At 35.0% G+C, this 27,936-nt stretch overlaps 1 protein-coding gene and 1 non-coding gene across 25 annotated transcripts in view; both read right to left on the bottom strand.

The window, feature by feature from the left end:
* Positions 1–27,936, bottom strand: part of LOC125073727 (twitchin) — a 101,277-nt gene that overhangs the window by 37,896 nt on the left and 35,445 nt on the right. For 19 of the 24 annotated variants that reach the window (XM_047684717.1, XM_047684724.1, XM_047684719.1 and 16 more), the window contains 46 exons: positions 27,267–27,411; positions 26,851–27,087; positions 26,593–26,729; positions 23,122–23,247; positions 22,611–23,040; positions 22,425–22,530; positions 22,176–22,336; positions 21,615–21,753; positions 21,134–21,348; positions 20,454–20,785; positions 20,179–20,362; positions 19,974–20,098; positions 19,703–19,880; positions 19,473–19,597; positions 19,226–19,252; positions 18,149–18,308; positions 17,779–17,912; positions 17,505–17,676; positions 16,718–16,869; positions 15,887–16,037; positions 15,438–15,546; positions 13,593–13,789; positions 13,015–13,156; positions 12,487–12,635; positions 12,110–12,267; positions 11,363–11,504; positions 10,779–10,918; positions 9,762–9,996; positions 9,187–9,393; positions 8,725–8,888; positions 8,193–8,328; positions 7,554–7,678; positions 7,106–7,262; positions 6,453–6,650; positions 5,911–6,170; positions 5,495–5,645; positions 5,057–5,338; positions 4,527–4,667; positions 3,630–3,788; positions 3,220–3,358; positions 2,579–2,742; positions 2,171–2,484; positions 1,329–1,596; positions 859–1,019; positions 391–532; positions 123–231 (listed from right to left, as the gene is read on the bottom strand). In XM_047684717.1, coding sequence (XP_047540673.1) covers positions 123–231; positions 391–532; positions 859–1,019; positions 1,329–1,596; positions 2,171–2,484; positions 2,579–2,742; positions 3,220–3,358; positions 3,630–3,788; positions 4,527–4,667; positions 5,057–5,338; positions 5,495–5,645; positions 5,911–6,170; positions 6,453–6,650; positions 7,106–7,262; positions 7,554–7,678; positions 8,193–8,328; positions 8,725–8,888; positions 9,187–9,393; positions 9,762–9,996; positions 10,779–10,918; positions 11,363–11,504; positions 12,110–12,267; positions 12,487–12,635; positions 13,015–13,156; positions 13,593–13,789; positions 15,438–15,546; positions 15,887–16,037; positions 16,718–16,869; positions 17,505–17,676; positions 17,779–17,912; positions 18,149–18,308; positions 19,226–19,252; positions 19,473–19,597; positions 19,703–19,880; positions 19,974–20,098; positions 20,179–20,362; positions 20,454–20,785; positions 21,134–21,348; positions 21,615–21,753; positions 22,176–22,336; positions 22,425–22,530; positions 22,611–23,040; positions 23,122–23,247; positions 26,593–26,729; positions 26,851–27,087; positions 27,267–27,411 — 7,985 coding nt within the window. The remainder of the gene's footprint in view (positions 1–122; positions 232–390; positions 533–858; positions 1,020–1,328; positions 1,597–2,170; positions 2,485–2,578; positions 2,743–3,219; positions 3,359–3,629; positions 3,789–4,526; positions 4,668–5,056; positions 5,339–5,494; positions 5,646–5,910; positions 6,171–6,452; positions 6,651–7,105; positions 7,263–7,553; positions 7,679–8,192; positions 8,329–8,724; positions 8,889–9,186; positions 9,394–9,761; positions 9,997–10,778; positions 10,919–11,362; positions 11,505–12,109; positions 12,268–12,486; positions 12,636–13,014; positions 13,157–13,592; positions 13,790–15,437; positions 15,547–15,886; positions 16,038–16,717; positions 16,870–17,504; positions 17,677–17,778; positions 17,913–18,148; positions 18,309–19,225; positions 19,253–19,472; positions 19,598–19,702; positions 19,881–19,973; positions 20,099–20,178; positions 20,363–20,453; positions 20,786–21,133; positions 21,349–21,614; positions 21,754–22,175; positions 22,337–22,424; positions 22,531–22,610; positions 23,041–23,121; positions 23,248–26,592; positions 26,730–26,850; positions 27,088–27,266; positions 27,412–27,936) is intronic. The other 5 variants (XM_047684721.1, XM_047684728.1, XM_047684722.1 and 2 more) reach the window with 1 other exon arrangement.
* On the bottom strand, positions 14,528–14,689 carry LOC125073833. The gene has a single exon (XR_007120070.1). It is a non-coding gene; the product is annotated as a U1 spliceosomal RNA (small nuclear RNA).

Here is a 27,936-nt window from a genome sequence, read left to right as displayed (position 1 = left end):
ATTTATTAAAATATAATATGTAAATGTAAACACATTCGAAGTTTTTAAATTGAGTATAAAGCTTATGTTAAGAGGGGGCAATTATTATATTTTTTCGTATTTAATTGAATACAATATCTCACCAGGTCTTGGTCGGTGGAGGTTCACCGGTGACCTTGACGTCCAGCCTGATGATCTGTCCAGCCTTCAGTGTCAGGTCACGCATATTTGTGCGGTCGATCTTCGGTGGTGCTGTTATATAACATAAAAGATTTTAAAATATCGGCTATTTAAAAAACATATCATGTAATATTCAAAGTCTATGTACCTTATATAGCCCTTGATGTACCCATAATACTTTATTTTACGAATTATTTTTTTATCGCTAGGGTTATAAAAGTCTTAACTTACCAAATCTGTCTTTAGCGAGGAGGCTCTCGGAGGCCGCGGAAGGTTTACCCGGACCGGCCTTGTTCACTGCCTTCACACGGAACTGGTACGTTTTACCCTCGATTAGATCGGGGATACGAGCTTCCGTCTTTGTGCCAGGAACCTAGGGGATATTAAGAATTCATACAATAAACGCTCATATTTACTTTCTTTATATAAGAACATTTTGTATAACTTCAGAACGATGGCAACATCTGACTTAAATGTCATTCTCCTGGACGTAGGTCTTTCCTCCAGAAGAATGTTTGGAGTTTATGCCACCACGCTGCTCTAATACAAGTACCTGATCTCGTGGTTTGCACAATTTGATGAATTATAAACACAGTGGGGCTTCCCCGGTTTTGAATCTTCGTTTAAGAGTAATGTGCTCTAGCAACTGACCCTTTTCGGCCATTATATATTATTGATATAATACAGATTGTATCTCACCTCAGCGGCCTTGACCCATTTGCCAGTATCTCTGTCCTTCCTCTCCACGATGTAGGCGGTGATGGGTGCTCCACCATCGCTGGGTGGCTTCTCCCACTTGAGGTCCACGTGATCGGCACTCCAGTCCTTGAACTCGGGCTTGCCCGGTGGGTCTGGTTCGCCTGTTGGTAAAAACGTCAAGTGTTTAAGTCATTGATGTAAATTATTGACTCATATTGTATAAAGAGTTTGCCTTTATTATTGTATCACGTATACGTATATAAATATTAAGGTTTTTAGCAGTAGCAGCAGTCGGCTATTAAGCCAATTGAAGGTGTTTTCTTCATTATAATCTTAAATGAGTAATTAGCGTATCCTCTTCATATAAATTTACCAAACTTTAGTATAAGTTAATATCTTATTTAATTAAATTTATATGTAATGAAAACTATAAGGTTAACAAACTTGAATTCATTTTCAAAAAAACTCACCATAAGGATTTTTGGCTGTAGTGGCGGTTTCCGTGACTAGCGGCTCGCTCTCACCCTCGGGGTTCACAGCCTTCACTCTGAACATGTAGTCCTTGCCCTCATTGAGGCCAGTGACATCAGCCTCTGGAGTCTTAGTGGTGCATACCGGCACCCAGCGACCAGAGTCAGTGTCCATACGTTCAACGACGTAGCTCTCCACTGGTTCACCACCGTCATCTTCTGGTGGCTCCCATTTAAGTTTGCAACCATCTGCTACAACGTCTGATACCTAATTTTGCAAAGAAAAACACAAAAAACAATGATTTTATTACTTTATAATGAGAAACAGCTCGTATTAGTTATTTGGTCAGTTGGTGCCCAATTACGGTCATAGAACATAACGGTACATAAAATTCAATGTCAGTAATTTTCTCTTTTAACCATTCCTAATAAATTACATCTGACGAATATATAATAACCTCTTGTATATCTATTTGATATTAATAGTGACCGACACGTCTTGATCGATTACCTCAAATGTTGGCAAATAAATGTATTTTTTTTATGGATATATACCGTTCAACCTATCCCGATAACTATTCGTCACATATACTGGCAAGACAAGGTCTTTCACCATATGAATAAAAGATGAGCTTATGAAGGCATGGCATCAGAAAAAGTTTAAGCTTTACTTTTTCTGAGGCCATGCCTTCACGCATTGTTCATCCAATTGAGTAGGAGCGTTACAATAGTTGACGTGCGACTCATATCAGATAAATGTTTACCCAATTAATAAAACATAAGCTATTACAAAGTTTACGACAATTCTAGTTTAAATACAAAAAATATAATTCAATACAAACCTTCAAAGGTCCTTTAGGCTTAGCGGGCTTACTGACCACTGAGATGTCAATCTCAACAGTATCAGTGCCAGTTTCGTTCTTCGCCGTCACCACGTACTTTCCACTATCTTCCCTTGTCACCTTTTGCAGCACGAAAGATGTGTGGTAGTCCGCATTCTCGATCTTCAGCCTCTCGGTGCTCTTGAGAGTTTGGTCCTTGAAGGTCCAGGTGATAGTAGGTTCAGGTTCGCCCTTGACGTCCGCCTCCAGTTTGAGCACTTGACCAACCTTAACCTTGCGGCTTTGGAGGAATTTGCGATCGATTTTGGGTGCCACTGAGATAAATACAAGAAAATTAGTTTTTGACTTCAGATTTTATAACACAGTTGTGGACAAAATGTTTATATATGTATGTATATATATACTCACGGAATCTAGGCTTGGCAGTGACAGACTTGCTGGGCTCGGAGGGCTCGGACTGCCCCGCCTTGTTGAGCGCGATGACGCGGAACTGGTACTCGTGGCCCTCCTCCACGTCCGTGACGCGCCCCGTGGGCCGCTCGCCCGACGTGCGCAGGCAGTCGGACCACGACCTGCGCGGGGGAACGCCATTAATTCTGCGTCTTGGGTTAATTCCCAGTTCTGGCACATACTAGTAATACCGATTGTGTATGTCTCGTGTCACTTGAATTACTTCAGAACCTCAAGTCACGATAATAAAATAAGTTTATATTCTTAATAAATCCTAATTCAAAATTTCATCCCGTATAATCATTTAATAAAAAAAAAAATAACAGCCCATAAACGACCTACTTGTAGCTAAAGACCTCATTGTTCTTAATATATGAAGGTCGAGAAGGTTTAAATGCTATTTCATCAAGCTGGTCCATTGCCGTTAAATAAATATATGAATTATATCCAAAACACATATATACATTAATACATTACTTTAAACACGAGGAAATTCAGTAATACCTACCCAAATTTCTATCAACTAAGCCTATATGGGTTCCCATATTTCACAGAACATTAATTTCTACTAATAATAGTAAAACAAATATTTCTATTACCTTCCTCCCTTCTCTCTCTTCTGTACGATGTATCCAGTGATAGGAGCACCACCGTCGTCTTTGGGAGCGCTCCATTCCAACTCCACGAAGTCCTTGTCCCAGTTACGTGGTTCTGGACGACCGGGCTTACCGGGCTCATCTGGAGAAATGTTATTTTGTGATATAGATTATCAAGAGTTACTCATTTAATTTAAAAAATTAAGATAAGTTCGTAAAAAGAATTTGTAAATTTCGGGAAACCGACATGTTTGAGAAAAACAAATTCCTAATATTTAATATAATGCATCCATTGAAAGAATTTTATATTTACCAACTAACTCCTTGATAATTAACTTCAATGAACCTTAATCAAGTATCTATTTTAACGTCGTTATTCCTAGTTTCGTCTATTAGGTAATTTAACTACTCACCGAATGGATTCTTAGCGATGATCGGTTTCTCGGTCTCCAATTCCTCAGATTCGCCCTCCTTGTTAACGGCCTTCACACGGAACTTGTAAGGCTTGCCTTCTTGCAAGCCGGTAACGTTAGCCTTCGTGTCCTTGGCTGTTCCGCACGGTATCCATTGTCCTGGAAACGATTTTATATTTTATATAAATTATTGTTTCGGTTACAGAACGTAAACCCTTGCTGTGATAAAGTCTTTTTATACATTTAAAGTTAATGTATAATTATAAATTTAATTGTGGTAGGGCTTACCCTACCACACTTAAATTTATCCCCAAGCTCCTCTGGGTAGATTCATCCACTCATCATATATTCTACCGCCAAACAGCAATACTTTGTATTGTTATGTGAGGGTATGGAGGTTAAGTAAACCAATGTAACTACAGGCATAATTGACATAAAAACTTAGTTCCTATGGTTGGTGGTGCAATGAGGAATGATTGTCATTTTTTATAGTACCAACCCCGTGGCCCTTTTGCCAGTCTGCCTATCTGACTTAAAAAATAGCAGTTATTCCACGATACATCACTGCGATACCATATCAATGTGGCAAAATTAGGTTAATCAAATATAGATTTCCTCACGATCTTATATCCTTCAACACAGACCATGATAATTTTATTTGAATTTGATTTGAACCCGTAAGTCAGTTCAAACGTGTTCTATTTACTGGGCTAATTCTTTTACAGATTATAATTGTCCATATTTTTAATTTGATAAATATTTATAATAATCATAGTTCAGAATTATTTTATATTAGAAAAATAAATATCACTTCACATGATCAAACGTAAATAACGACAAAAATAATGTTAAATAAAAAAAAAATCTAAGATTATTTATTTAAAAAAAAGAACTCACCAGTTAGCGGATCAAGTTTTTCAATCTCGTAATATTCGATGGGCGATCCACCGTCGTCTTCCGGTTTCTTCCATGACAGAGTACAGCCATTCTTTGTGACATCTGCCACTTCTAATGGTCCCTGCGGTTTGGTTGGCTTTCCTGAGGAAAAAAAATGTGTTAACTAATGGAAATTCTGAGGAATTCATCATTTATTTAGGATAATTAGGGTCTGCCTATCGCTAATAGCCTCTACGAATGCCAACGGTTTGAGAGGGGGTGATCCTATTTTACTCTACTATATCAAAGTAATATTTATCAGATGCACTTGCACGCCTTTTCAAAGGGGTAATAAGGTAATATACACCGTTTAGATTGAGAATAAACAAAAAAAGAAAATTTATTGGTTTTTTCAGCTAGGAAAGTTGAAATTCTCGGTTTTTCTCCTCTATGGTAAGCATTTTTTATAATATAAATCTTACTCTTAAGTCACTCTGTTTTAGAAGATAATCGAATTAAAATCCGATGCTATTTATTTATCAAAAACTCACCAAGAACAGTGATCTCAACTTCTGCCTCATCTTCACCAACTTCGTTCTTGGCTTTGATGATATATTTGCCGCTATTCGCTCTCTTACTCTTGGTCATCAAGAATTTCGTGTTATAATCAACGTTGATGATCTCAAGATTCTCCCTGTTCGACAGCTCCTGGCCCTGGAAGTGCCAGGTGACAGTTGCCGGTGGTTCTCCGAAGACCTTAATGTCAAGGGACACTGGCAGACCAGCCTTGACGTTGATCGGGTTGAGATTTGTGCGATCGATCCTTGGTTTCACTGTAAAATAAAATTATCGATACTTATGAAATCAATTTTTTTCGTAACAGTATTACTAAGAAAAACTAACATAAACTAAGAATTTTAAAGTTAATTTATTAAAGACTACAAAAAACAACAAATATATAATAGTTCTAGTAAAAGAAATATACTTACAGAACCGTGGCTTAGCAGTGTGCCAGGGGGTGTTCTCCGAGGGTTCGGACTGACCCGCTTTGTTGAGCGCTCGCACACGGAACTGATATTGATTGCCTTCTTCGAGCTTTGGTACCGTTCCTTGACATACGTTGCCGTGAACTTCAGCGGCCTGAAATATTAATAATACATTTTGTTATTGACAGACATTGAAAATAAATGAGGGATCATTATACACTGGTCAATATTTCGTCTATATAGTAGTCATGTTTTGGTAACCCAAAGTTTATATGAAAGTACTACAATTAAAAAAAAAATTACCTATCATCACGTGGACCATTCTCGTTTGCTACTAATTTTTTTACTACGACATTAATTCAATAAAAAATAAATGATTACAGTTAAATTAAATTTTAGTTCTATAGCTTTAAACTAACCTTGACGAATTCTCCTCTATCTCTGTCCATAACTTCGATGATATATCCTGTAATTGGCGCTCCATTATCTCTTATCGGAGGCTCCCATTTAAGTTTGACCGACTTTTCGTCCCAGTCCACGATGTCTGGCAGGCCAGGTGGCGCTGGTACATCGTAGGGGTTCTTGGCGAGGATGCCATGGTCGGTCTCAAGTGGTTCAGATTCTCCCTCCTCGTTCAAGGCCTTGACCCTGAATTGGTATGTGTGACCGGCTTCAAGCCCTATGGAAAATTATTTACTTTAGTCCATGTACTATTGAAATGTTGCATTTTAAATATTAAATTTTTAGATTAGAAAAGATACAATATGATATATTATTATTATGTTTTATATTTTATTATTATATTTTAAAAACATATATATCATATAAGTTTATCGAAATTATGTTGATTTATATGTTAAATAAATGAATCTACGGCTTTAATCTAAATCGGTCCAGCGTTATTTTCGCATTTACAATATTAGTACAGAAGAACAGATTGTACAAATTTCCAAGAACTAACCGGTAACCGTGGCCTCGGTGACGTCGGGGTCGATGGTGCCGGCCGGGCTCCACTTGCCGGTCACGGTGTCCATCTTCTCCACCACGTAGGCGCTGAGCGGCAGGCCGCCCGTGTGCTTGGGCTTGTTCCACGACAGCTTCACGTGGTCGGCGTGCACGTCCGACACCTCCAGGGGTCCCTCGGGCTTGCCTGGCTTGTCTGCGAATGGGTGGATGAGGAATTAAGGATATTGTATAGAAAACTATTTTCCGAGATATCTCATATCGAGGATCTCAATACTCTCTCAGTCTATCGTAAAAAAAGCTGTCTGATAGAAAAATAAAATATGGAAGTCCATTTGTAATATAGTTAAGTTTGCCCGCGGCTTCGCTTGGTAGGGGTTGATGTTCAGGTGTTGCACATAAAAATTCAGTTCAGTGGTTCGGTCGTGAAAGAGCAACAGACAGACAGGGTTATTTTTACATTTATAATATTAGTATATAAGTATAGATTTGTATTTAATTTAAGTAATGTAACTATCCAATTTAAAATCATCTAAGTCGCTTAGGAAGCTAGTTGACTGAGTTACAAAACTTACACTTAAGACAAGATATTTTAAAATTAATAGTAATTTTCATTTCTTAGGACTAGTGTTAAATGTGTATAGCACTCACCTAGCACAGTGATCTCGACCGTAGCCTCATCGACTCCTGAATCGTTTTCAGCTTTAAGCGTGTAAATACCGGAGTTCTTCCACGAGGTTTCGAAGATCTGAAGCTTCGTGTTGTAGTCCTCGTTCTCGAGTTTGATTCCAGGTCCGTTCTCGACGACCTTCACAATAGTTTTAATCATCATTATTATTATTATATTACTGGTTATAATTCGGGACTGTCTTTTAAATAACATTAAAGCCTTTAATGGCACGTGTACTCTTAATCAAAACTAATTCCCTGAATAAAATCTATTTTATGTAAATCTTACAACAGCTCTAATATTTAATTTAAAATAGAATGTTTTATTAGTTTACAAAACATAGGCAGATGATATTAAACCTAACTATGTATACGGTTTTAGTATATAGCATTTCGTAGTTTCACCTGCTTTAAATTAACAGTACAGTACCTTGTTAGCGAAGGTCCATGTCTTGGTCGGTGGAGGTTCACCCTTAATGTCAACGTCTAACTTGATAGTAGTACCAGCACGCACACGTACAGCCACCATCTTGTCGCGGTTGATGTGAGGTTTCACTGGAGAACAAAATGATATACGACTTCATAATTAAGTCTTTTATAAATAAAGGAATTGGCAAACTGGTCAATGGACCACTCAATGGTAAGTGGTCACCATCGCCCATAGACATTGGGCCGTAAAAAATATTAACCATTCCTTAAAACACCAAACTTGGGTACTAAGATATGATGTCCCTAGTGGCTTTAGTTACACTGGCTCATTCACCCTTCAAACCAAAATATAACAATGCTGATTGCTGTTTGATAGTACAATATCTGTAGAGTTTAAAAAAAGTCTCCAATGATTTCAACTAAAAAACAAAACACTCTTGTTTTTCTAAAAGTTTTTATCATTAGTTCAGACACTAGCAAGAGAGTGGTTATCCCAAGTGAGCAATAATTTTAAAATTAAAAATAAAATAAAATCTGTAGCTCAATTTGTGACCATCTGCCATCAGATGATCTCCTTATTCTACATCTCGCCTATTGACTACTATCGTGGCATCAGCCATAGCAAAAGATATGGACTCACGGAATCTGGCCTTAGCGACATGCGGTTGCGTGGGTTCGCCGGGCTCGCCGGGCCCCGCCTTGTTGACGGCTCGCACGCGGAACTGGTACGTGTTGCCCTCCTTCAAATCGGGAACACGAGCCTTGCATTCTGGCGTCTGCGTACAGAAAAAAAAACATACTCAAACACGTATACCACTTTAAATATGGTATACTATATTTTTACAATAATTTACTAATAAATAAATATAAAGGTCATGTTATTCGACATGATTATATTTGTAATTGAAGAATATGGAGTTTTCCGTTGAATTAAAAACAAGATATGAAAATGAGAAGCTATTGATGTGTATCCTGGTTCTTCTCGTCATTCTCCATTATATATATATATATATATATAGTTTTTATCGGTGTAGTGGAATAGGCGTTTCTCTTCCATCTCACCTGATGGAAAGTGTAGATGAAGACGAAGGTGGTACACGCCCATCCAAAAGAAACCTGTTCACTCTACTCTTAAAGGCTCCAGATGGTATGGTACTTATTTCTAAACCTACCGTAGTAACAAGCGCCTCCTGCCAGTGCCCGTACTTCTCTTTCTTCTCGATTATGTAACCAGTAATTGGTGCACCACCGTTGTTCTTGGGCGCCTCCCATTTGAGGTCCACGTGGTCCACGTCCCAATCCTCCAAAGTGGGGACGGACGGCTTGCCGGGAATATCTGAGAAGGATATCATTATCAAAACTCAAGCGATAATTAATGAACATACCATAAAAAAAAAAATTCAACCTAAGCCGAGATGGTCCAGTGTAGAATAGAACAAAAGAACCTTAGTTCATGAGTTCAAATCTGGGCTAGCACTATTAAGTGAGATAACTCATAAAGAAATATGTTTTGAATGAATTATGCCCCTTGTACAGCCAATAAACAGTCTATTAGCTTCTTAGAACTATGACATTCTCTTTATCAGCAGAGGTGACTAATTTAGCTGAATATAATATGGTTTAAATCAACTTACCGTAAGGATTCTTAGCAATGATCGAGTGGTCGGTCTTCAATGGTTCAGACTCTCCCTCATCGTTCAGAGCCTTGACCCTGAACTCGTACTCCTCGCCTTCTTGCAGACCCTTGATCTCCATTTCAGTGTCATCGGTTTTACCAACGGGCACCCAGCGGCCGGTTGCCTTGTTGAGTTTCTCAACCACATAGCCGGTTACAGGTTTGCCTGAAAAAGTTTTAAAAATACTTTCTAATTATCAAGAATGATTATTTTGTAATATATTTGTATTTTTTTTTTTTTTATCTTCACAGATGTGTTGTCTTTGCCTTTGGCGTATCATTAATTTGTATGTTTATCTTTTTACATCAATGTACCTATATATTTTAATATTTATAATAAATAAGACTGCAGAAATAAGACATATATAAGAAATAAGACTATCTGCAATTAACAACACATTAAGAAGAGCCATCTTTAAATTTATTTAAGAGGGACAAAATACAATAATTAAGAGAGCATGAGCCATATAATGTTATTAAAATTTATTATTTTAATTTATTAAGTAAACTAAAATATTTTAATAGTGCACTTACCACCATCGTCTTCTGGCTTCTTCCAGGCCAATTTGCATCCATTCTTGGTGACATCGGCAACCTTCAACGGACCGCCAGGCTTGCCCGGAGCTGAGAGGACGGTGATCTCAACTTCCGCCTCGTCTTTGCCGTGCTCGTTGGTGGCCAAGATGCGGTAAGTACCGGTCATGGCCCGAACAGCTTCTTTGATGTCCAGTTTCGTGTTATAGTCCACGTTGATTACATTTTCGGTAACCTGGGAGAGATTTTTAGTTTTTTATGTATACTTGTACGAAACGTGAAGCGTTTTATAAGTGCTCATAGCTAAAGGTCAAATTTCACATACAAAGGAGCGCCAATTTTTGCTTGAAACTTATCTAGTCTCTGGCGTTGAAAGAAACGCCGCGATTCATAATGAAATCTGTCACATATATATTCACCAATCTGCCGTGTAGTGGCGTGATGCAATAAGCTATGAATCTTTACTGGTAAAAATACCTTTACGGGGCAGTGGAATAGGTACGTACGTCCTTTGTGTTTGGGCACTAATCTCAATGTTTTTTTTATTTATATTTTTTTATGACATCGGTAAGCGGACGAGCAAATGGGCCACCTAAGGGTAAGTGGTCACCACCGCCCATAGACAATGGTGTTGTAAGTAATATTAACCATTCCTTACATCACCAACGCGCCACCTACCTTGGGAACTAAGATTTTACGTCCCTTGTGCCTGTAGTTACACTGGCTCACTCACCCGTCAAACCGGAACACAACAATACTGATTACTGCTGTTTGGCGGTAGAATATCTGAGGAGTGGGTGGTACCTACCCAGACGGGCTTGCACAAAGCCCTACCACCAAGTAAATTTTTATATAATAATTACGTGTGTTTGATTCAATGAGAACAAGCACCTGAAAGTCCGCGCCTGTATCTCAAATGCTAGTCTCTCCGAATGACGTTATACGTTTAAAATCATAAACTATACTTTTGTTTCGTAATTTGTAATACTATGTATTTACTAGTTTTCTATAATTTACCTCCTTCTCTTCGTTCTTCCATTTCTGGAACCACTGCACCTTCGGCGCAGGTTCACCGCGAACGTTCACATCGAAGAAGATCGACTTGCCGGCTCTCACGGCGAGCGCCTTGAGGTTGGTACGGTCGATACGAGGTTTCACTGAAGGAAAATAAAATGAAATTTTATAGCGGAAAAGAATATTAATCGACAGGTTCCCAAGCATCAGATGGTGAAATATTTACTATAGATTATAGTTGTTCGAAAAATAAACTTAAATTGAGTAAGTAATTTCACTACAGTAAGAAATTGCAGTAAGTTCAACTTGTTCGTGAAAGTAGGCTCATAAAGCAAATCATTTTTGAATCGTCATGTGTGAAAGAACAGAGTTAAATTAAATGTAAATCTTCCACCGTTTCGTAAAGTCTATTCTACCGAGAAGAATTGGCAAGAAACTCAGTAAATACTCTTTTCCAGCATTTTAACTACAGAGTATGTCATTAAAGTCTAATTAATTTATATACATTAATTCGTATGTGTCTAAAAGACACTGGTTCATTTGCTTTATATCAAATTTCATTCATAAACAATATATTGAAAACTCACAGGCTTTGTGTCTGATTGTGGTCATCTTTGTGGGCTCAGAGGCCTCAGATGGACCAGCCTTGTTGACGGCGATCACGCGGAACTCGTATTCACTGCCTTCAGGCAGGCCTTCTACCTTTCCGGACGTCGCTGTTCCGGGTACCTGGATTATAATTAACATTAAATATATATGAAGAAAAACTAAACATAAGATATTATTTTATACTTATATACTTTCTTTGATAAAAATGTCAATAAAAAAGTCTCTAACCTGACTTTGTTGTCAATATATTTTAAATATTCATAATTTTGGTATAGTAATAATATTGATGGAGACACATAGATATTGTTGCCGCAAATTATTATTAAAGATTGTAATAATTAATAAAATATACATAACTCATACTAATATATAAGTTATTATACATTTATATAAGAATATATACAAAATAAAAAAAATAAAAAGACTTTATGTTGTATTTACATCCAGTAGTAAACGTCAATTTTTTTTCTGTTATAAAATATTGCCATTCGAAATAATAAGACAAAACATTGCATAAATACAACCTTTATGGAAAATTTATGAATTACTAATTACTGCCCGCGGCGTTGCACGGAAAGGGTTTGCAGATAGGGACAAAAACTAATCTATGTGCTATTCCAGACTATAATGTACCTCTATGCCAAATGCTCCAAACATCCATACAAACTTCACACTTATTGGTAAGATACAATTATTATTGAAAGGTCCAAGGGTCTGAATATTACCTCAGCAGCATTCTCCCAGTCACCACCCTTCGGTCTCTTCTGGATGATGTACTTCTGTATGGGTGCTCCACCGTCGGACTTCGGAGGCTCCCATTTGATCTCCGCGCTTTGATTGTCATGGTCTGCGACCTCGACGTTTCCGGGCTTATCGGCGACGTCTGGACATGGAGAATTTTGTTATTATACTGAGTCACTAATTCACTGCGTTGGTATTTTTATCCGCAGCATAGCAATACCGATAATTGAATTAAGGCAGTGGAGTAACTGATAAGTTGGAACCCACCTTAAAGGGCTTGAACCAAATTCTAATAATAAATTATATAAATAAATCAGCTACATTGCTAGTTTTAATTTTTGGAGATTTAGAAAAAACTCACCAAACGGATTCTTAGCGAGAACCGCCTTCTCTGTCTCCAAGGGTTCAGAGTCACCCTCGTCATTGACTGCCGTCACCCTGAACTTGTACTGATGACCAGGTTCCAATCCGGTCACCTCCATTTCCAATGGCTTTTTGTCGCCGGCAACTCTATATAACCGGAAATAATTATTATTTTGATTGAAAAACAAGACTATATCTTAGAAAAGAACTTCAAATTAAATCGAAATACTAAAATTATAAATTATTTCAATAACGCAAAGTAACAATCAGTTAATATCGCACAGCTGGGCAAAGATATCCTCCTCTCCTCCTCCTCTAATCTTCAGAAGAATGTTTAAAGCTACGGTATTACGTTGCTCTATGTTGGTGGATAAACATTTGGTATTTTCCTTCCTCACCTATAACTTAAGCCCACACCTTCGGATATAATTCACACGTTCCAGCCAATGGGCCATCAGTTTACATTGTAATACAAGGCCAAACAAAATTTCTCCTGCCACTTTTTTCCAGTTGATCAAATTCTCACCTGCCCACACGGACCCATTTGCCAGTAGCGACGTCCATCTTCTCAAGCTCGTATTCCTTAACGGGAGAGCCACCATCGTCCTCCGGCTTCTCCCATTTAACTTTGCAGCCCTCTGCATGGACATCTGTCACTACCAATGGTCCTGAAAATAAATGCCATTGCTTTAAATAGTGTTTAAAATATATTTTCATATAGTTTGGGATATGACTAATGTTAATAAATATTAGACAACATCACATACATTACTCTGATCCCAATGTAAGTAGGTAAATCACTTGTGTTATGGAAAATCAGAAGTAACGACGGTACCACAAATACCCAGACCCAAGACAACATAGAAAAGTAATAAACTTTTTCTACATCGACTCAGCCCGGAATCGAACCCGAGACCTCGGAGTGGCGTACCCATGAAAACCGGTGTACACACTACTCGACCACGGAGGTCGTCGTTTTTTGCTTCACTGTTAAATCATCACAATCTAGCTTTCATGTGTAAGGTGTGTCATGTGTCAATTAAACGATTGATATCTTCATATTGATGTAGCGCTTTAAAGCCGCTAATAAAATTATGAACTCACCCTTTGGAGCAGTAGGCTTACTGAGAACAGTAAGTTCAACGGTCTCCTCGTCGAAACCATTGCAGTTCTCAGCTCTGAGCGTGTATTTGCCGGTGTCGCGACGCACCGCGTTCACGATAGTGAAATCTGTGTGGTAGTCCACATTCTCGATCTTGATGCGCTCTGTATTTACTAGTTTTATATTCTCGCGCCATGACCTGGAGAAAACAATTTCAATGATTTTATTTGATATATTATATAATAGCTGAGCAATATGCAATATTAATTACTTTTAAAATTACATATTTCATTCGATATATTTTTATTACCTCTACTTTTAATTTTGGTGAAGAGAAAATGGTGTATAGGATGTAGGATAACTTTTTATATATATTATTAAAGTTCTTTCCAGTAAAAAAAGATTTAATGCAATTTTAATGAAACAATGTCTACGCCTTAATATAATTGTAATGCGTATCAATATAATAATAATATTTCCTTTATGCACTCCTCTATGTAAAATTTTACTAACCAATTGACGTAAATGATATAAAGTTTTCGGTTCATGGCTTAAATTTAATTAATAGCTAATATATAAAATTCGTTAAAGAACGATAAGGTATTGATTCATAGTATTATTATAAATATTCATCTTATATCACTACTTTGAACTAGTATTGCATATCGATAGACATCGATAGTTAAGGTGTTAGCGATAGTACCAATAGTCTATCGAATCTATCGATAGTATTGCAAAAACCATTACTTTTAACCAAAGCTATCGAGTCTAAAACTATCGATATTATAGAGTGTATCAATAGTATTGCTTACAGAGAGCTAGCGATACTATCGGTAGTATCCATAGTATTGCTCACGGAGAGCTCGAATATCGATAGTAAGCAACGCTGGGTCAAACCATCGATAGTTGTACAACGCTTGTACCATTATAATTCCGGAGGGGACGGCGCGTACGCAGTCCCCACTACCAAAAATTACGCGTCCGAGTTATCCGCATTAGGGATAATCGCAGAGGTCAACCCCACCGCAGTGCAATGGTGGGGCCTCGCTCTGGGGGAACCGCCTTCATGATCACGGTGTCCCCTACGCCAGGTAAGTATGCTTTCTTGGGCTCAGATCCGGGGTAGTCAATCTTTGCGTGAAAATCTAGCCAGCGCGATGTAGAATGAGCTATTTCAAGCACAGCGACATCTAGCGAAGCTTGTTAATAATTTGTTTTAATGTAAAATAACATTTGTTCGATTTGTATATGATTGGAACGATTTAAAAATAATCATAACTTATTTAAATTATTAAAATTTTCATTTATGAGACGATCTTTATTTTTCAACTAGTTATTCAAGAGAAATACCAATTTTACAATATAACGCCATCTAGCTTAACCTAACATAACTTACAATTAAGTTTTAATAATAATTCAAAGAGGGCGCTGTTGCGAAAGAAACACCTAAGCAACTCGAGATTAAACTTCATAGTTCTCACGTAGATATGTATATCAAGTTATTAATAATAAACTTATGTACTTTAAACACATTCATTTATTAAGGTAGGTAAACATATTTAAAGAGAATATTACGGCATCAACATTAAATTATTCATTAGTTAGCTTTTTGACAGTTATCTTCATAGAAATTTAGTTAAACTTCAATTATATTCTTATAAAAACTTAACCTACGATCAAAAAATTTGTTAATTCAATAATTTTCAAATTATACTTCTTTAATAAATCGGGTGGATAATATATTTATGATAAAAATAAAATGTAGCCCTATTATATTTAATTGTTTGTTTAGTAGCAATGTTTGTGTTCATGGACCTAACAAATATATTATTTTTTTTTATAATTACCATGTGGTCTCCGGTGGTGGTTCACCAATGACATCCACAGACCATTTGTGAGTGCGACCAGCCTTGATAATCACCGATTTGAAGGTGCTGCGCTCAATACGTGGCTTCACTGTTAACAGATTACAAGAAATATTATATTTTCTAAATTTAATCCCTCTAAACAATGGACTGTCGTTAAAGTAATTTAATAAAATATTTGCCATTAACATAAACTTCAAGAAAAATATATTAATATACAAATTAACCCAGAACTTATTTTGACAACAATTTTAATAATTTACACATATGTTTTTTGTCAAAGACGTTCCACTTATTCTGTGTATATAATTTTCTTTAAAAGTTGTTGTGCTTAAAAATTAGGATTAAACATAATAGATTAATAACCCTTAAATGTTTTCATTAAAAGTTTAAGAGCATAGAAGGTGAAGAATTTAGAACAGTATACTTACAGTTCCTGTGTTTGCAAAGATGGTTTTCGGTGGGCTCTGACGCGTCACCAACACCAGCCTTGTTGTAGGCCTTCACACGGAACTGATAGATCATTTTCTCCTTCAGACCTTCCACTTTAGCCTCTGTTTTCACATCTTGAGTTTTTTGCACCTATACAGTAAACAAACAATTTTATTATTCTTTCTTCATCCTCTTATTAAAGATCTGAAATAGCCATGTGGTTAGAACATGTGAAAAAATTGTGGGTTCAAATCCGGCATGCATGAGTAATTGTTCATGTGCATTATCTATTATATTCAGATATTCATATTGTGGTGGTTAAGAACAATATTGTGAGAAAACTGTATGTGATTGATCAAATTCTATCACAAGTGTTTACAACAACACCACTGGAATGGACGTTAACAGACTGTTCCTTTACTTTATTATACTTTTCGTTTCAATATTATTAAATTAATACATAAATTAATGCATTTAATTTAGTACTCCATATTCATTACTAGTTCCTGCCTCTAGGGGGGCACTTAACACATACCCTATGTGCAATTCTGAATGTCTGAATTGTGTATCAGAAATATATGCAAAATTTCATTTTTAGTCAAAATGTAATTTGGGTAAATATTTTAGTACCTCTGCAAAAATACTTGCAGAGATTTTTCAAGTGTTATTTAATAATAAGTTTATTTTTTAATTAACTTTGTAATGTATCATGTTTGATTCACAAATTCATCAGCAATAAGTGCGTATTAACTTTTATTTTTTTATTAATTGATTATAATTAAATGATTACTATAAAAATAAGATAAACTAGATATGTTACTTGTTCTTACCTCAACCCAGGTAGCAGTAAACTTGTCTTTCATCTCAATAACATATCCAAGGACAGGTCGACCACCATTGTCAGTAGGGGGCTCCCATTGCAGTGTGACTGACATGTTGTCATAGTCAATAATATTAGGCTTGCCTGGTGCCTTGGGCGGATCTAAAGAAATTAAAAAAACTATATGAGGACTCAGGTCGCCTACTTCTGTGTCAAATTTCCAGATACCATTCCAGATGCTATAAGTTAAGTGTTATACAAAAAGGAATCAATTAAAAAAAAATACAATTCGAATAGAGTCACGAGGAATGTTTACTTTTTTTTTATAAACTTTAAAATGTTTAATACTGTTTTGACATTGTTTAAGCTTTAATTTTCAATAATTTGTATAGAAGATACTATATTAGATCGATTTTAATTGTTATATAGGTCAGAAATAATTTTATGAAATTTATATGATTAAAATCTATTGGCCAATATTTATAAAATAAATATTATTATTAGATGTAACATAAGTATTAATAATGCAGTCGTAGTTAACAACAAGTATTTACCATTGTCATTTTGCAATATTAAAAAAATACAGTTTTTTTTTTTAATTGTAGTTTGTTTCTTAAAACTTGTTTGTAAACAAACTAGGTGTAGACGGCAAAAATTTTATATAGATGACATTGACAATGACAATAAGGTAACGAAACGTTCCTTTCTATCCCTATCAATGATTATATAAATAACATTCGATCGCAATAATTTAATATAAAGATTAAACAATCGATTGACGATATGTCTAAACTTACCATAAGGATTTTTAGCCACAATAAATCCATCAGTCTCTAAAGGCTCAGATTCGCCTTCCTTATTTACGGCTCGAACTCTGAACTTGTACTTGTGGTTTGGCGTTAGACCTTTGACAGTGAATTCTGTTGGCTCAGCGCCACATTCACCGCATGGTACCCAGTTGCCGGTATCCTAAGAAAATATTTTACTCTCAAAATAATGGACTCAATAATTACAAATAAAGTTCTAAGAAATATTATGGTGAATAAAAAATGACTTAATTATTCCACTCACCATGTCCATTTTTTCAAGAGTGTATCCAGTGATATCAGATCCCTTCCAATCATCAGGCTTTTGCCATTTAACGGTCGCCTTCTCGGCACGGATATCTGTGATTTCGATGGGACCATTTGGACGGTTTGGTTTGTCTGAAAATAAGAGTTAATGTTAGTAAATATATTGCAAATATGTTGTTACTAAAATAGTAGCATGAATTAAATTTGCCATTGAATTACGAAGAATACAATTAAAGATTGCTATAAGTCTACAGACACATGAAATTACTTCATATAATAAATACAAACGAATAATATTTTATAAGATGTCTTGGATTATTATTAGTGATTTAAGCTACTTTATTAAACGTTGGCTTTTTGATTCTTACCAAGTACAACAACATCAGCGATACTCTCGCATGTACCAGATGAATTGGTCAGGACCAGCTTATATTTTCCACTGTCGATTCTCGTGGTTCTTCGCACCGTCAACACAGTGTTTCTTTCATATTTGTCAATGGTGATACGGTCACCATCGTCGTGAATTTCCTATTTAATCGTAATATATTAGTGATTGCTTGTAATGTTTTTATGAAATATTTAAATTTTGATGGAAATTATCGTAAATAAACTCTCTAATCAATTTATTTAGCACCAGAAATTTATAATAGCTTTTTGATTTTCAAATTCAATTTCCGCTGAGAGTTACGAGTAGATAATATTAATGATAGATTCCATCAAAAATAAAACAAAATGTCACAACATCAATTGTTTAGTGATAGTGCATACATCAAGTTGTGTTAGTGTATTTGTATACAATTTAGGAAAATGTCCTGCCATAGTGTTAAACACAGTAAATATTTCACGGTTCTCCGAAATTTGAAACCATGTGTGCTCCGCTAGATTCAAAGTGATTAACATTTTGTGAACTGTGAGACGGTGCACATATATTTCATTTGAGTTGCATTCGAACGAGTAAACATATAGGTATAATGTGACATGTACATGTAACATATATTCTTGAGATTGTAAATGACATGCGTGTGTTTAGGAGAATAATGCAAAAAGTGTTGTAATGTTCATATCTCGCCTTAATGCATCCCTTTTAAGTATTTGAAGATATAAAAAAAGACATCGAAAGCTTTTACATTGTAACAACAATATAAATCATCGCATCCACTGCGATCAGATTAATTACATGTTTTACAGAACTATTGGCATGAACCATAATTATATTTAATGAAAATTAATCTCGAGGTTGTCTTTGATGTAGGAAGAATTTATGTTCCATTCTTACTACACCAAAATATATTTGCAAAATGCTAATATCTTCTGTAAAACATGACAAGGCGGCAATATATATTTTTGTGTAGTCATGTTAGCACATAATAGAAGTGTAGAAGAGAGTAAATTGTATGAGTAATTATTTAGAACAATGTGGCAACATTTATTTTCACCCATCTGACCTTCTCGGTGTACGCCTTTCCACGTTTCTTTTTTGGACAAAATAAAAAAGGTATTAATATCTGATCTTGATCACGGCTTTAAAATTAGTTGAACACTCGAGACATACTCTTAAATTTTCTTAATATATAAAATATATTCTATGAAAATCTTCTTAGGGTCATTACGGTAGCTTCTCAATATGAAAAGTGTGTTGATAGCTGTATAAAAGTTTTGAATTAAATCAATATGACTAGAGAATCGAATTACCTCTTCTCCTTGAAGCCATTTGACTTCCGGCTCAGGTTCACCTCCATATTTGATGTCAAAGGATATAACCTGACCCTTTTTGATGATCATACCCTGAAGACCTTCACCAATGATGTAGGGTTTAACTGTAAACAACATTAAAAAAATAGTATTACGATTGCATTTAAAAATGGCTTACAACAACACAACACAGGTATGTCACCAAAGTTACGAGGTCTAATTTTTCTTACCAAATCTGCATTTAGCAACAATAGGCTTAGTGCTGTCACTAGGTTCTCCAGGGCCTGCCTTATTAATAGCGCGTACCCTAAACTCGTAAGTGCAACCTTCTTTAAGCCCATCTTGTGTGGCAGATAATGCGTCTCCGGGTACTTCTACACCTTTTACCCAGTCTTTGCCGAATTTCTCCTGTAATATTTGAATACGTTGAGTAAATAATTGAATTATTTATTTGGGTATAATTAATACGACACTCTGTGATATTTCCTCATAAAGTCATACCTTGTACTCAATAATATATCCAGTGATAGGTGCACCGCCATCATTATCTGGCTTTAGCCATTTTATATCTGCATGATCTTTGTCCCAGTCAGTAATCTCCACGCCTCTGGGTTTCGATGGTTCGTCTAGGAATATATATTTATACATATAGCTTACATTTTAGACAAACTTCTCTAAAGCTTTATGTAAAAAAAAAAGTACTCACCCCATGGATCTTTAGCCAGAACAGGCTTAGCGAAAAGACCAGGTTCACTAGCACCGATCTTATTAACAGCTCGGATTCTGAATTTGTAAGTCTTCTTTGGTATAAGATCCTCGACCTTATATGTAGTTTGCTCACCGTGTGCAACTTCCGCAACACTATCCCAAGCAGCTTTGAGAGATAGATCCTAATTTAAAATAAATAAAATTATTACATACCCATTAATAAATATACTGAAATTATTTTAATATAATGTTTCACATTAGTTTCTTATTTACCTGTCTCTCAATAAGGTATTTGATGATTGGAGAACCACCATCGTCTTGAGGTGCCTTCCACGTAACAACGCATGAGGTCTGGAATACTTCCTTGACTTCAACGTCTCTAGGTGGTGTAGGCGCTGTCTGCATGATGATATTAACATCTTTGGAGTCTTCGCCTTGGGCATTTGAAAGCCTAATCTGATATTTTCCAGAACCTTCTCTGGTTGGTCTCTTAATCTTGAAGAGAATTTTCTCTTGTTCAACGACTGCTTCAACTTCCTTGTTAGGCAATGGTTTTCCATCTTTAAGTAATTTCGCCTCAATTGGTGTTTGACGAGTGCCAGAAACTATAAGAAAATAATTTGTTTAAAAATTTCATAACATGAAATGTATCGAAAGGCAGTAATATTAAAACATTAGCGGTGTCAGAAAAAATGGGGCCGAGCGCTTTTGATGCGAACATTGCGAAAAATGTAACAGATACTAAAATTGTCTTTAAAAAATTCTGTACGGGCAGATCTCGCTTCATTAGATACGTATAATATAATATATCATTAGTTGTAGTCGTATGAAGTTGTATATCTAGTGTATTATAAATTTAGATATATATAAATATATTTTGACAAAAAAATATAGACATAACGTGAAAAAAAAATATGGTCTTTAAAGTAAATTTAGGTAAAAGGTAAGCTTACTTTTATAAGGCACTTCGATGACAAATTGATTTCCAGCTGGCCCGTTGAACTCATCGGGACATTCAATTTGAGGTTTGGATTCGCCTTGTTTGACGGACAGTTTACAAGATGAGCTAAGTTTACCGGATTCACAAAGGATTTCACCATCATCCTCCATCTCTATCTTGTTGAAAATAAGCTGGTGTTTACCACCACCCAGGTTCTTGATTTCTATCCTGTTAAAAATAATATGATTTATTAATGAATGCCGTCCTCTAGATTTTGGCTACTGTGGCTACTGCCATATACTATCTCCGTGGGAAATAACATATATAAAACTCAAGCGTGTGAGTAAACATAGGTTCACAGTTGGTTCAAATTGGTATTTATAAAAGTTATATAATATAATGAAAACAATAAAAGCCATCATATGTATATTGAACATTAAAATTAAGAATTATATTAATCTTTTTTAAAGCATCAGACTACTGAAATAGCTTACCTTTCATTAGGCACAATGGGGGTTCCATTGAATGACCATACAGCTTCAGCGGTTTGATCTTGTAATTCCACTTCAAGAACTACCTTATCCCTCTCAATTGCTTCTGTGTCCTTCAACTTTTTGTTGAAGCGATTAGAGTCTACAAAATGTTAAAGTGACCAGGTAATTTTTAAGAAATAACAAAATATATTTTATATATATTTTTAACGGAAGAAACAACGAAAACAAAGATTTAATTTACATAGGTAGTAAGCCTATTGATCACTTCAATAGTAAATCTATGAATGATCGTTCAAGTTCAGAAATGCATTTTTGCAGTCTGGGTCTATTAACCTCAAACAATAGGCAATAATCCCATCCCAATCAGTTTTCTTAGAATTCAATAATTAGGTCATTTGTTTCATACCAAAGATGAATTAATTTTTAAAACTTATCATCTCAACGAAAAGTCCTAACAAATTCAAATTTAGAAAATACGTGTAATTCAGTGTGGCAAACGTCAAGTACGTTTTCAACTCGTAAATAAGAAGAGAGAAGGCTATAAGGTGCCTATTTACTCACAATTGACGATCAATTCGCAGGCAGTCTCATCGGCGTTACTGACACACTTGAAGTTTCCGGCGTCAGTAACCTTCGCATCCTTGATAACCACCTTTCGCTTGCGACCCTCCTTTACTATTGTGATACGCTTATCTACCTTAAGAGGCTGGTCGTCCTTGTACCTATGATCAAATTTATTATAAGTTGTCGTAAAATGACACCAATTATTGTCATTTGTTTTTTTTTTGGTTATTGTACGTTGAAACTTACCATTTCACATCACCCGCAGCGTCGTCCAATTCACAAAGTAATGTGATGGTATCTTTTTCAATAGCTTGTTGAGATTTGAGTACCTTGGTGAATTTATATGGGTATTCTATAAAAGAAGAGAAAATATTATATTTTTTTATATATATTAAAACAATTGTCCTGGTAAGGCTTGCACAAATTACTTACCAATAATTTTAAGTTCACATTCGGTTTTATCGGCTTGTTTCTCAATTCTACAAGAATATTTGCCAGCATCTTCTAGTTTAGCCTTCTTAATTATCAATTTACATTGACCAGATAAATCTTTAGATATTTGGAAATCTTCTCCATCTTCGATTTTCGTTTCTCCTTTCCACCAAGAGACGATTGCTAAACTGTTGGAAACGGTACATTCAAGTACAGTTTCATGTTTTGTGTATCCGGTAAGTGTTTTCTTCAGATGCTTTGTGAAATTGTAAGTTGGATCAGGTTCTTCGACTTGTAAGAAAGCAGTGCTAGTGATGCCACCAATTTCAATTGTAATTTTTCCTGTATCATCGACTTTAGGATTCATTATAATGAGTTTGTATGAATCTTGTTCGTTCGTCATCTTATACTTAGATCCAGGGAATAATTCCTAAAATAAAATATATCATAATTGAACCTATCTATCCCACAAGAACGTTGTAATATTGGTACTTATATTGCAGTAACTTACATCTTTTCGGAAGAACCACTTCGGCTTTGCATTCGGTTTCGTGAAAATCGCTTCGAAGGTTACCTTCTTATCCTTACCTTCCTTTGCAAATTGATCTACGAGGGGCTTCAAGAATGACTCTTGTTTCTGAAATGATTTTGTGCATAATTAATATACCTTATTTAATATAAAATTCAATCGGTGCAATAACAAAAAGTGCTCGTCAGACAAAAAGCTATGTGCTGATCACCCGTAACCTCGACTTCACATTTGAACACTTTGAACGATCATACAATATCAGAAGTGACACAGTAATACAAATATGCGTGAAAGTGAATGGAACACTTGAAATTTATGATGAGATAATCGAAGTGTTAAATTCATCAGCCATCCTTTCATCATCAATCATAATTTCAAACACCATGCGTCTGTACAGAAATTGGAATTTTCCTTGATATTGAAGAAATGTGCAAAAGTGGGCGTATCCGAAGACTTGTGGACAGTGTACACAACGATCACTCAAAAATAATGAATCAATTTTCAATTTTATGTCAGTCTTATATAATATAGAGCATCTACGCTATATTCATTATTTTTGAATGAATTACGAAAATACTTTAAAACATCGATGTCACTATACAATTCCCGGTGCGAAGTGCTGCTATTAGAAATATCGTAGAGTGCAGTAGAGCCTGAGAGGGAGAGAGAAGAAAATAGATGGTACAATAGATGTGCTCTTTTTACACTATTTAAGGTGAATTAGGTTCTTGCTAAGATTTCGAAGTAATATAGTGCTTGCACTGATAACTAAGATGGCTCGTCCTGTTGAACCATGAAATAAGTGTCGTGAAAGCAAAAAAAAAATATTCCTAAAGTCAAACTAAAAAAACTAAGTTAAAGTTTGGAATGTTGAAAAATAGATATGAAATGCTGAAAATAAAAATTGTCCTCGTATCCGATTTAACTTTTATTGAAATACTCTTAACACGAACCGAATAGCGATCGCATTTACTGTAACGATTAATATATCGTCTGTTACACGGCCGACGTTATCAGATGTAAATCTAAATTCTTTGTAGGTCACTCGTTTATATAATTAATTTTAGATATCAGTGCAAGACGATCATTTCTAATCTTGCTGGACAGATTTATGCTCAAGTGTGGACGTGAAATATATTATTGTGCGACAAATTGCATTTAGTGGTACAATTCAAGATGCACTGTGTCATCTAACGACGGACAAACGCGGTGTCAAACCTCGTTTCTTTTGAACGAGTGCAGCACCGGCCAATCTGGAATCAGTTCCGCTAGAGACGGTCTTCTATTTTGGGATCTCTATAAAATATCCACAAATCCTTAGTGAACTCAATAAGACAATTTCTTAAAAACGAAATTGGACTTTAAGAACGAACGCATATTGTCGTTATTAACCGATCGATTCTGTTTTTATGTGGTATGTAATATATTTGTGTACATTAAGTATCTAGTTTTATAGAGTATATAAAATATTTTTAACGAATAGACGGTTAATTTCTATATTTTTTTTTTTGACAGCACTTTTGTATGTACACGAATAATTTTAACAAAATTCCAAAATCTGCATACACCGAATGCATCAACTGAAATTAATTATGAATCGAATGATATTTTAACACAAAATGACAAAAGCTCCTCAAACCGACGTCACAGAAACCTGAAATCAAATTTATTTAACAACAATCCAAGATAAAGTGAATGATCATCAATGTCATTCCACTTACATTCCCTGAAAAATGTTAAGAAGAAAATAGTGAAGTGGTGATACAAAAACTTTGTGCTAGTTATTTAAAATCCATCGTTTATGCATTGTTTTTTAAATCGCTCGTAAATTACCATTATCAACTTTATGCAATTTCTTCATGATACTTAAAATTTACAACAATAAACATAATTTCAATAATAGCACACACGTAACGTAACATCGATAATAATAATTTTTGAGGATAGTTTTAGTTACTTTATTTATCATTTTATTACATTCCATTATTTAAAATAAACCTCCGATCGTATTGAAAATTTATCATCGATCACATTTGTGATGTCATCTAATTCTAACAATTCTCCTTTTCATTTTTCCAATAAGAACGGAAGTTTATTGTGTTTTAGGTTTACTTTTATTCCTCCATTTTATCGAACCTTTATTTTGACAGTCTCCATCAAAGCGGGCCAATCGGGTATTAGTTCGGGTAGAGACATACGTCTCCTTATTTGATATATGCCCTAGAATCGACAGCAGAACTTATAGATTTGTCTTTTGTGTTGTGTAAACAATGGTGAAAAGCTACGTTAATAGTAAGCAATGTCCAAAAAATATTCATGAAAATATATTTAGTCGAAAAAGTAGCGACCATACTATATTTATTGGAGAATATTAAGTTATTTTGTTACTTACTTTTATTCCTAAAATACTAACGCGAAAAATGTCTATTATTTTTCTTATGAACCACCCGGCCATTATTTATTTCTTATTAATTAATCTTTCATACAAAAACGTCGTGCCACTGCGAAGTATGATAGATTGACATATTCATTGCGAAAATCTGACAAGTATTTTTTTTATATTAGATTAAACACTAAAGAGTTATTATTTAAAATAAAACAAATACATATGGCGTCCCATTAATCATATGTATATAATTAAAACTACTGTAAGTTGAAGAGAAATATAAGATTGGAATGAAAGATGATACTGTCAGGAATATTGAGGACCTTGAACCAAGACCAATTTGAGGAGTTTCTGCGCCTGTCGGACGGGAATCTAAACATCTCGACACCTTCCGATACGACCACAATGTGATCTTCGTCTTCGAAATATCCAGTCTCTAATCCCTAAGAACCAAATTTTATGATGCAGACGATGTTTTACAGTTTTGTAATCTTAGTTCCTTGCAACAAATTAAAATATTTGTACAATGTATATTGTTTGACTATACAAATATTTTGATAGCGCAAGTCAGTGTTTCGACTACTATTTTGTGATGGTAATTTTACTACACGTAAATTGTGTATACAACTTTTGTATTCAGCAATGTTTTCAGTGCCGTCAGTATGTAAGTGTAATATGGCGAAGTTCTACACATTTACTCTTCGAATATGCTCTGTCATTTAAATATACCTTAAAATTACATTTTTGAACGAACTAAAGTGAACTTTGACAATCAACATTCAACAAATAGTTCAATAAATATTTTACCTGATGGAGCTGTCATTAAAATGTTTTAAACAGAGAATTAGTGATAAAATTATTAAAAAAACTGCTATGCTATAAATGAGCAGTGCAGATTTAGGTAATAGTTTTACCATTAAATCTCTTTAAATTATAAGTTTAAATATTTCATTTTATTTTTCGTTTAGCTTTAATACATTTTATATCACCACCTTGTTAGTATTTTTCTTCTTTTCATTGAGTATGTTATTATTACTATTCTCTCAACACTAGTACATCTACCTTACCTTTTCGACTTTTTTTAGAGGTGGAATTGGCTTTTCGGTTTCCTTCAAGTCACCCCAATCAGGATCATCCTTCTTTTCACCCCACTTAGCGTATTTCCTTTTCTTGAGTAGAGCACGGAAGTCCATACCACTGGCATCTACATATAACATAGTAACATTATCTTCAGATATTGTACAAGTATAAATATAACGCATTTGGTTTTAGTTAATTTTATTTGTTTCTTCTGTAGCTTATTTTAGTACAAAATTTTCACTTACCGGACACATAAAGTTGCATTTCAGCTGAGTCTTCGCCATGAATGTTACTAACAACGACTTTGTATTTGCCTTCATCGTTAGGTTTTACTTTCCTCATACAGAGTGTGATAAGACCATTTTCGCCATCAGTAACGAACTTAAAACGGCCACCTTCAATGATTTCTGTGACACCTTTGTAAAATTTGAAGGTCGGTGCTGGGTTACCCTCGACTTGAATAGTGAGGTATCCAGTTTGATCTGTGTGTGAAATAATTGTTTAGAGTATTCATTTTTTTAGATAAAACCAAAATATAAATTAAGGTTTCCGTTTTATTTGTTTCAGAGACATCCTTAATTCCCTTTCGAAAATTGTTTCAGTATAAAACAAATAACTTTATCTTTTTTATGCTTTTACTTTAATTTTGACGGAGTCTTACCTTCAACAGCAGAGTTGCTTTCTTGCACATCAACAATCTGTGGAGGTCCCTCATTACCATGCGGCTTCAATGGTATAGAGGGCTTATTAATTAAGTCTTCTAGGTCTTGGATTGATGGTCTTCTCGTGTCACCAGATTTTCTTCGCTATATTTATCAAACGAGCATTAATATCTCAACACATATCACACATTCGGTTGTTAATCACGTGTAAACCAACATAGACGTAACAAATGCGCTCTTAATTTAAATAAAATGTTTTATGGAATAAACAAAATCAAATGTTAGCAAATAAATTATAAAGTATAATCAGATAATTATGAAACATAAAAGCGACAAATAATGATTAAACATTTTTAATCAGTTTTGTAATTAAGAACATTTATTTATTGGGTGTTTTTATATTCGAAAATGGAACATTGTATGTTGTCATTAATTAAATAGTAATTAGATTGAAGTATTTATAATCTTAAACTTGAAACTTTGTCAACCAGTTAAAAGTCATCGAGATACCTTTGAAACGATTTGGTACTGATTAAATTTAGATTGAAAAATTATACCGTAACTAAATACAAGACACATTAGTTGTGTTATGACAGATGCTGTGCATCATGTGCGTTAGCCAAATGACCCGACAATGAAGATCTGGACTTCCTGATGAATGTAGCGCAA

The sequence above is a fragment of the Vanessa atalanta genome, chromosome 25, assembly GCF_905147765.1.
Source record: "Vanessa atalanta chromosome 25, ilVanAtal1.2, whole genome shotgun sequence".
Taxonomy (NCBI): domain Eukaryota; kingdom Metazoa; phylum Arthropoda; class Insecta; order Lepidoptera; family Nymphalidae; genus Vanessa; species Vanessa atalanta.
The sequence above is the reverse complement of the archived record's forward strand: the minus strand, read 5'-3'. Positions and strand labels throughout refer to the sequence as shown.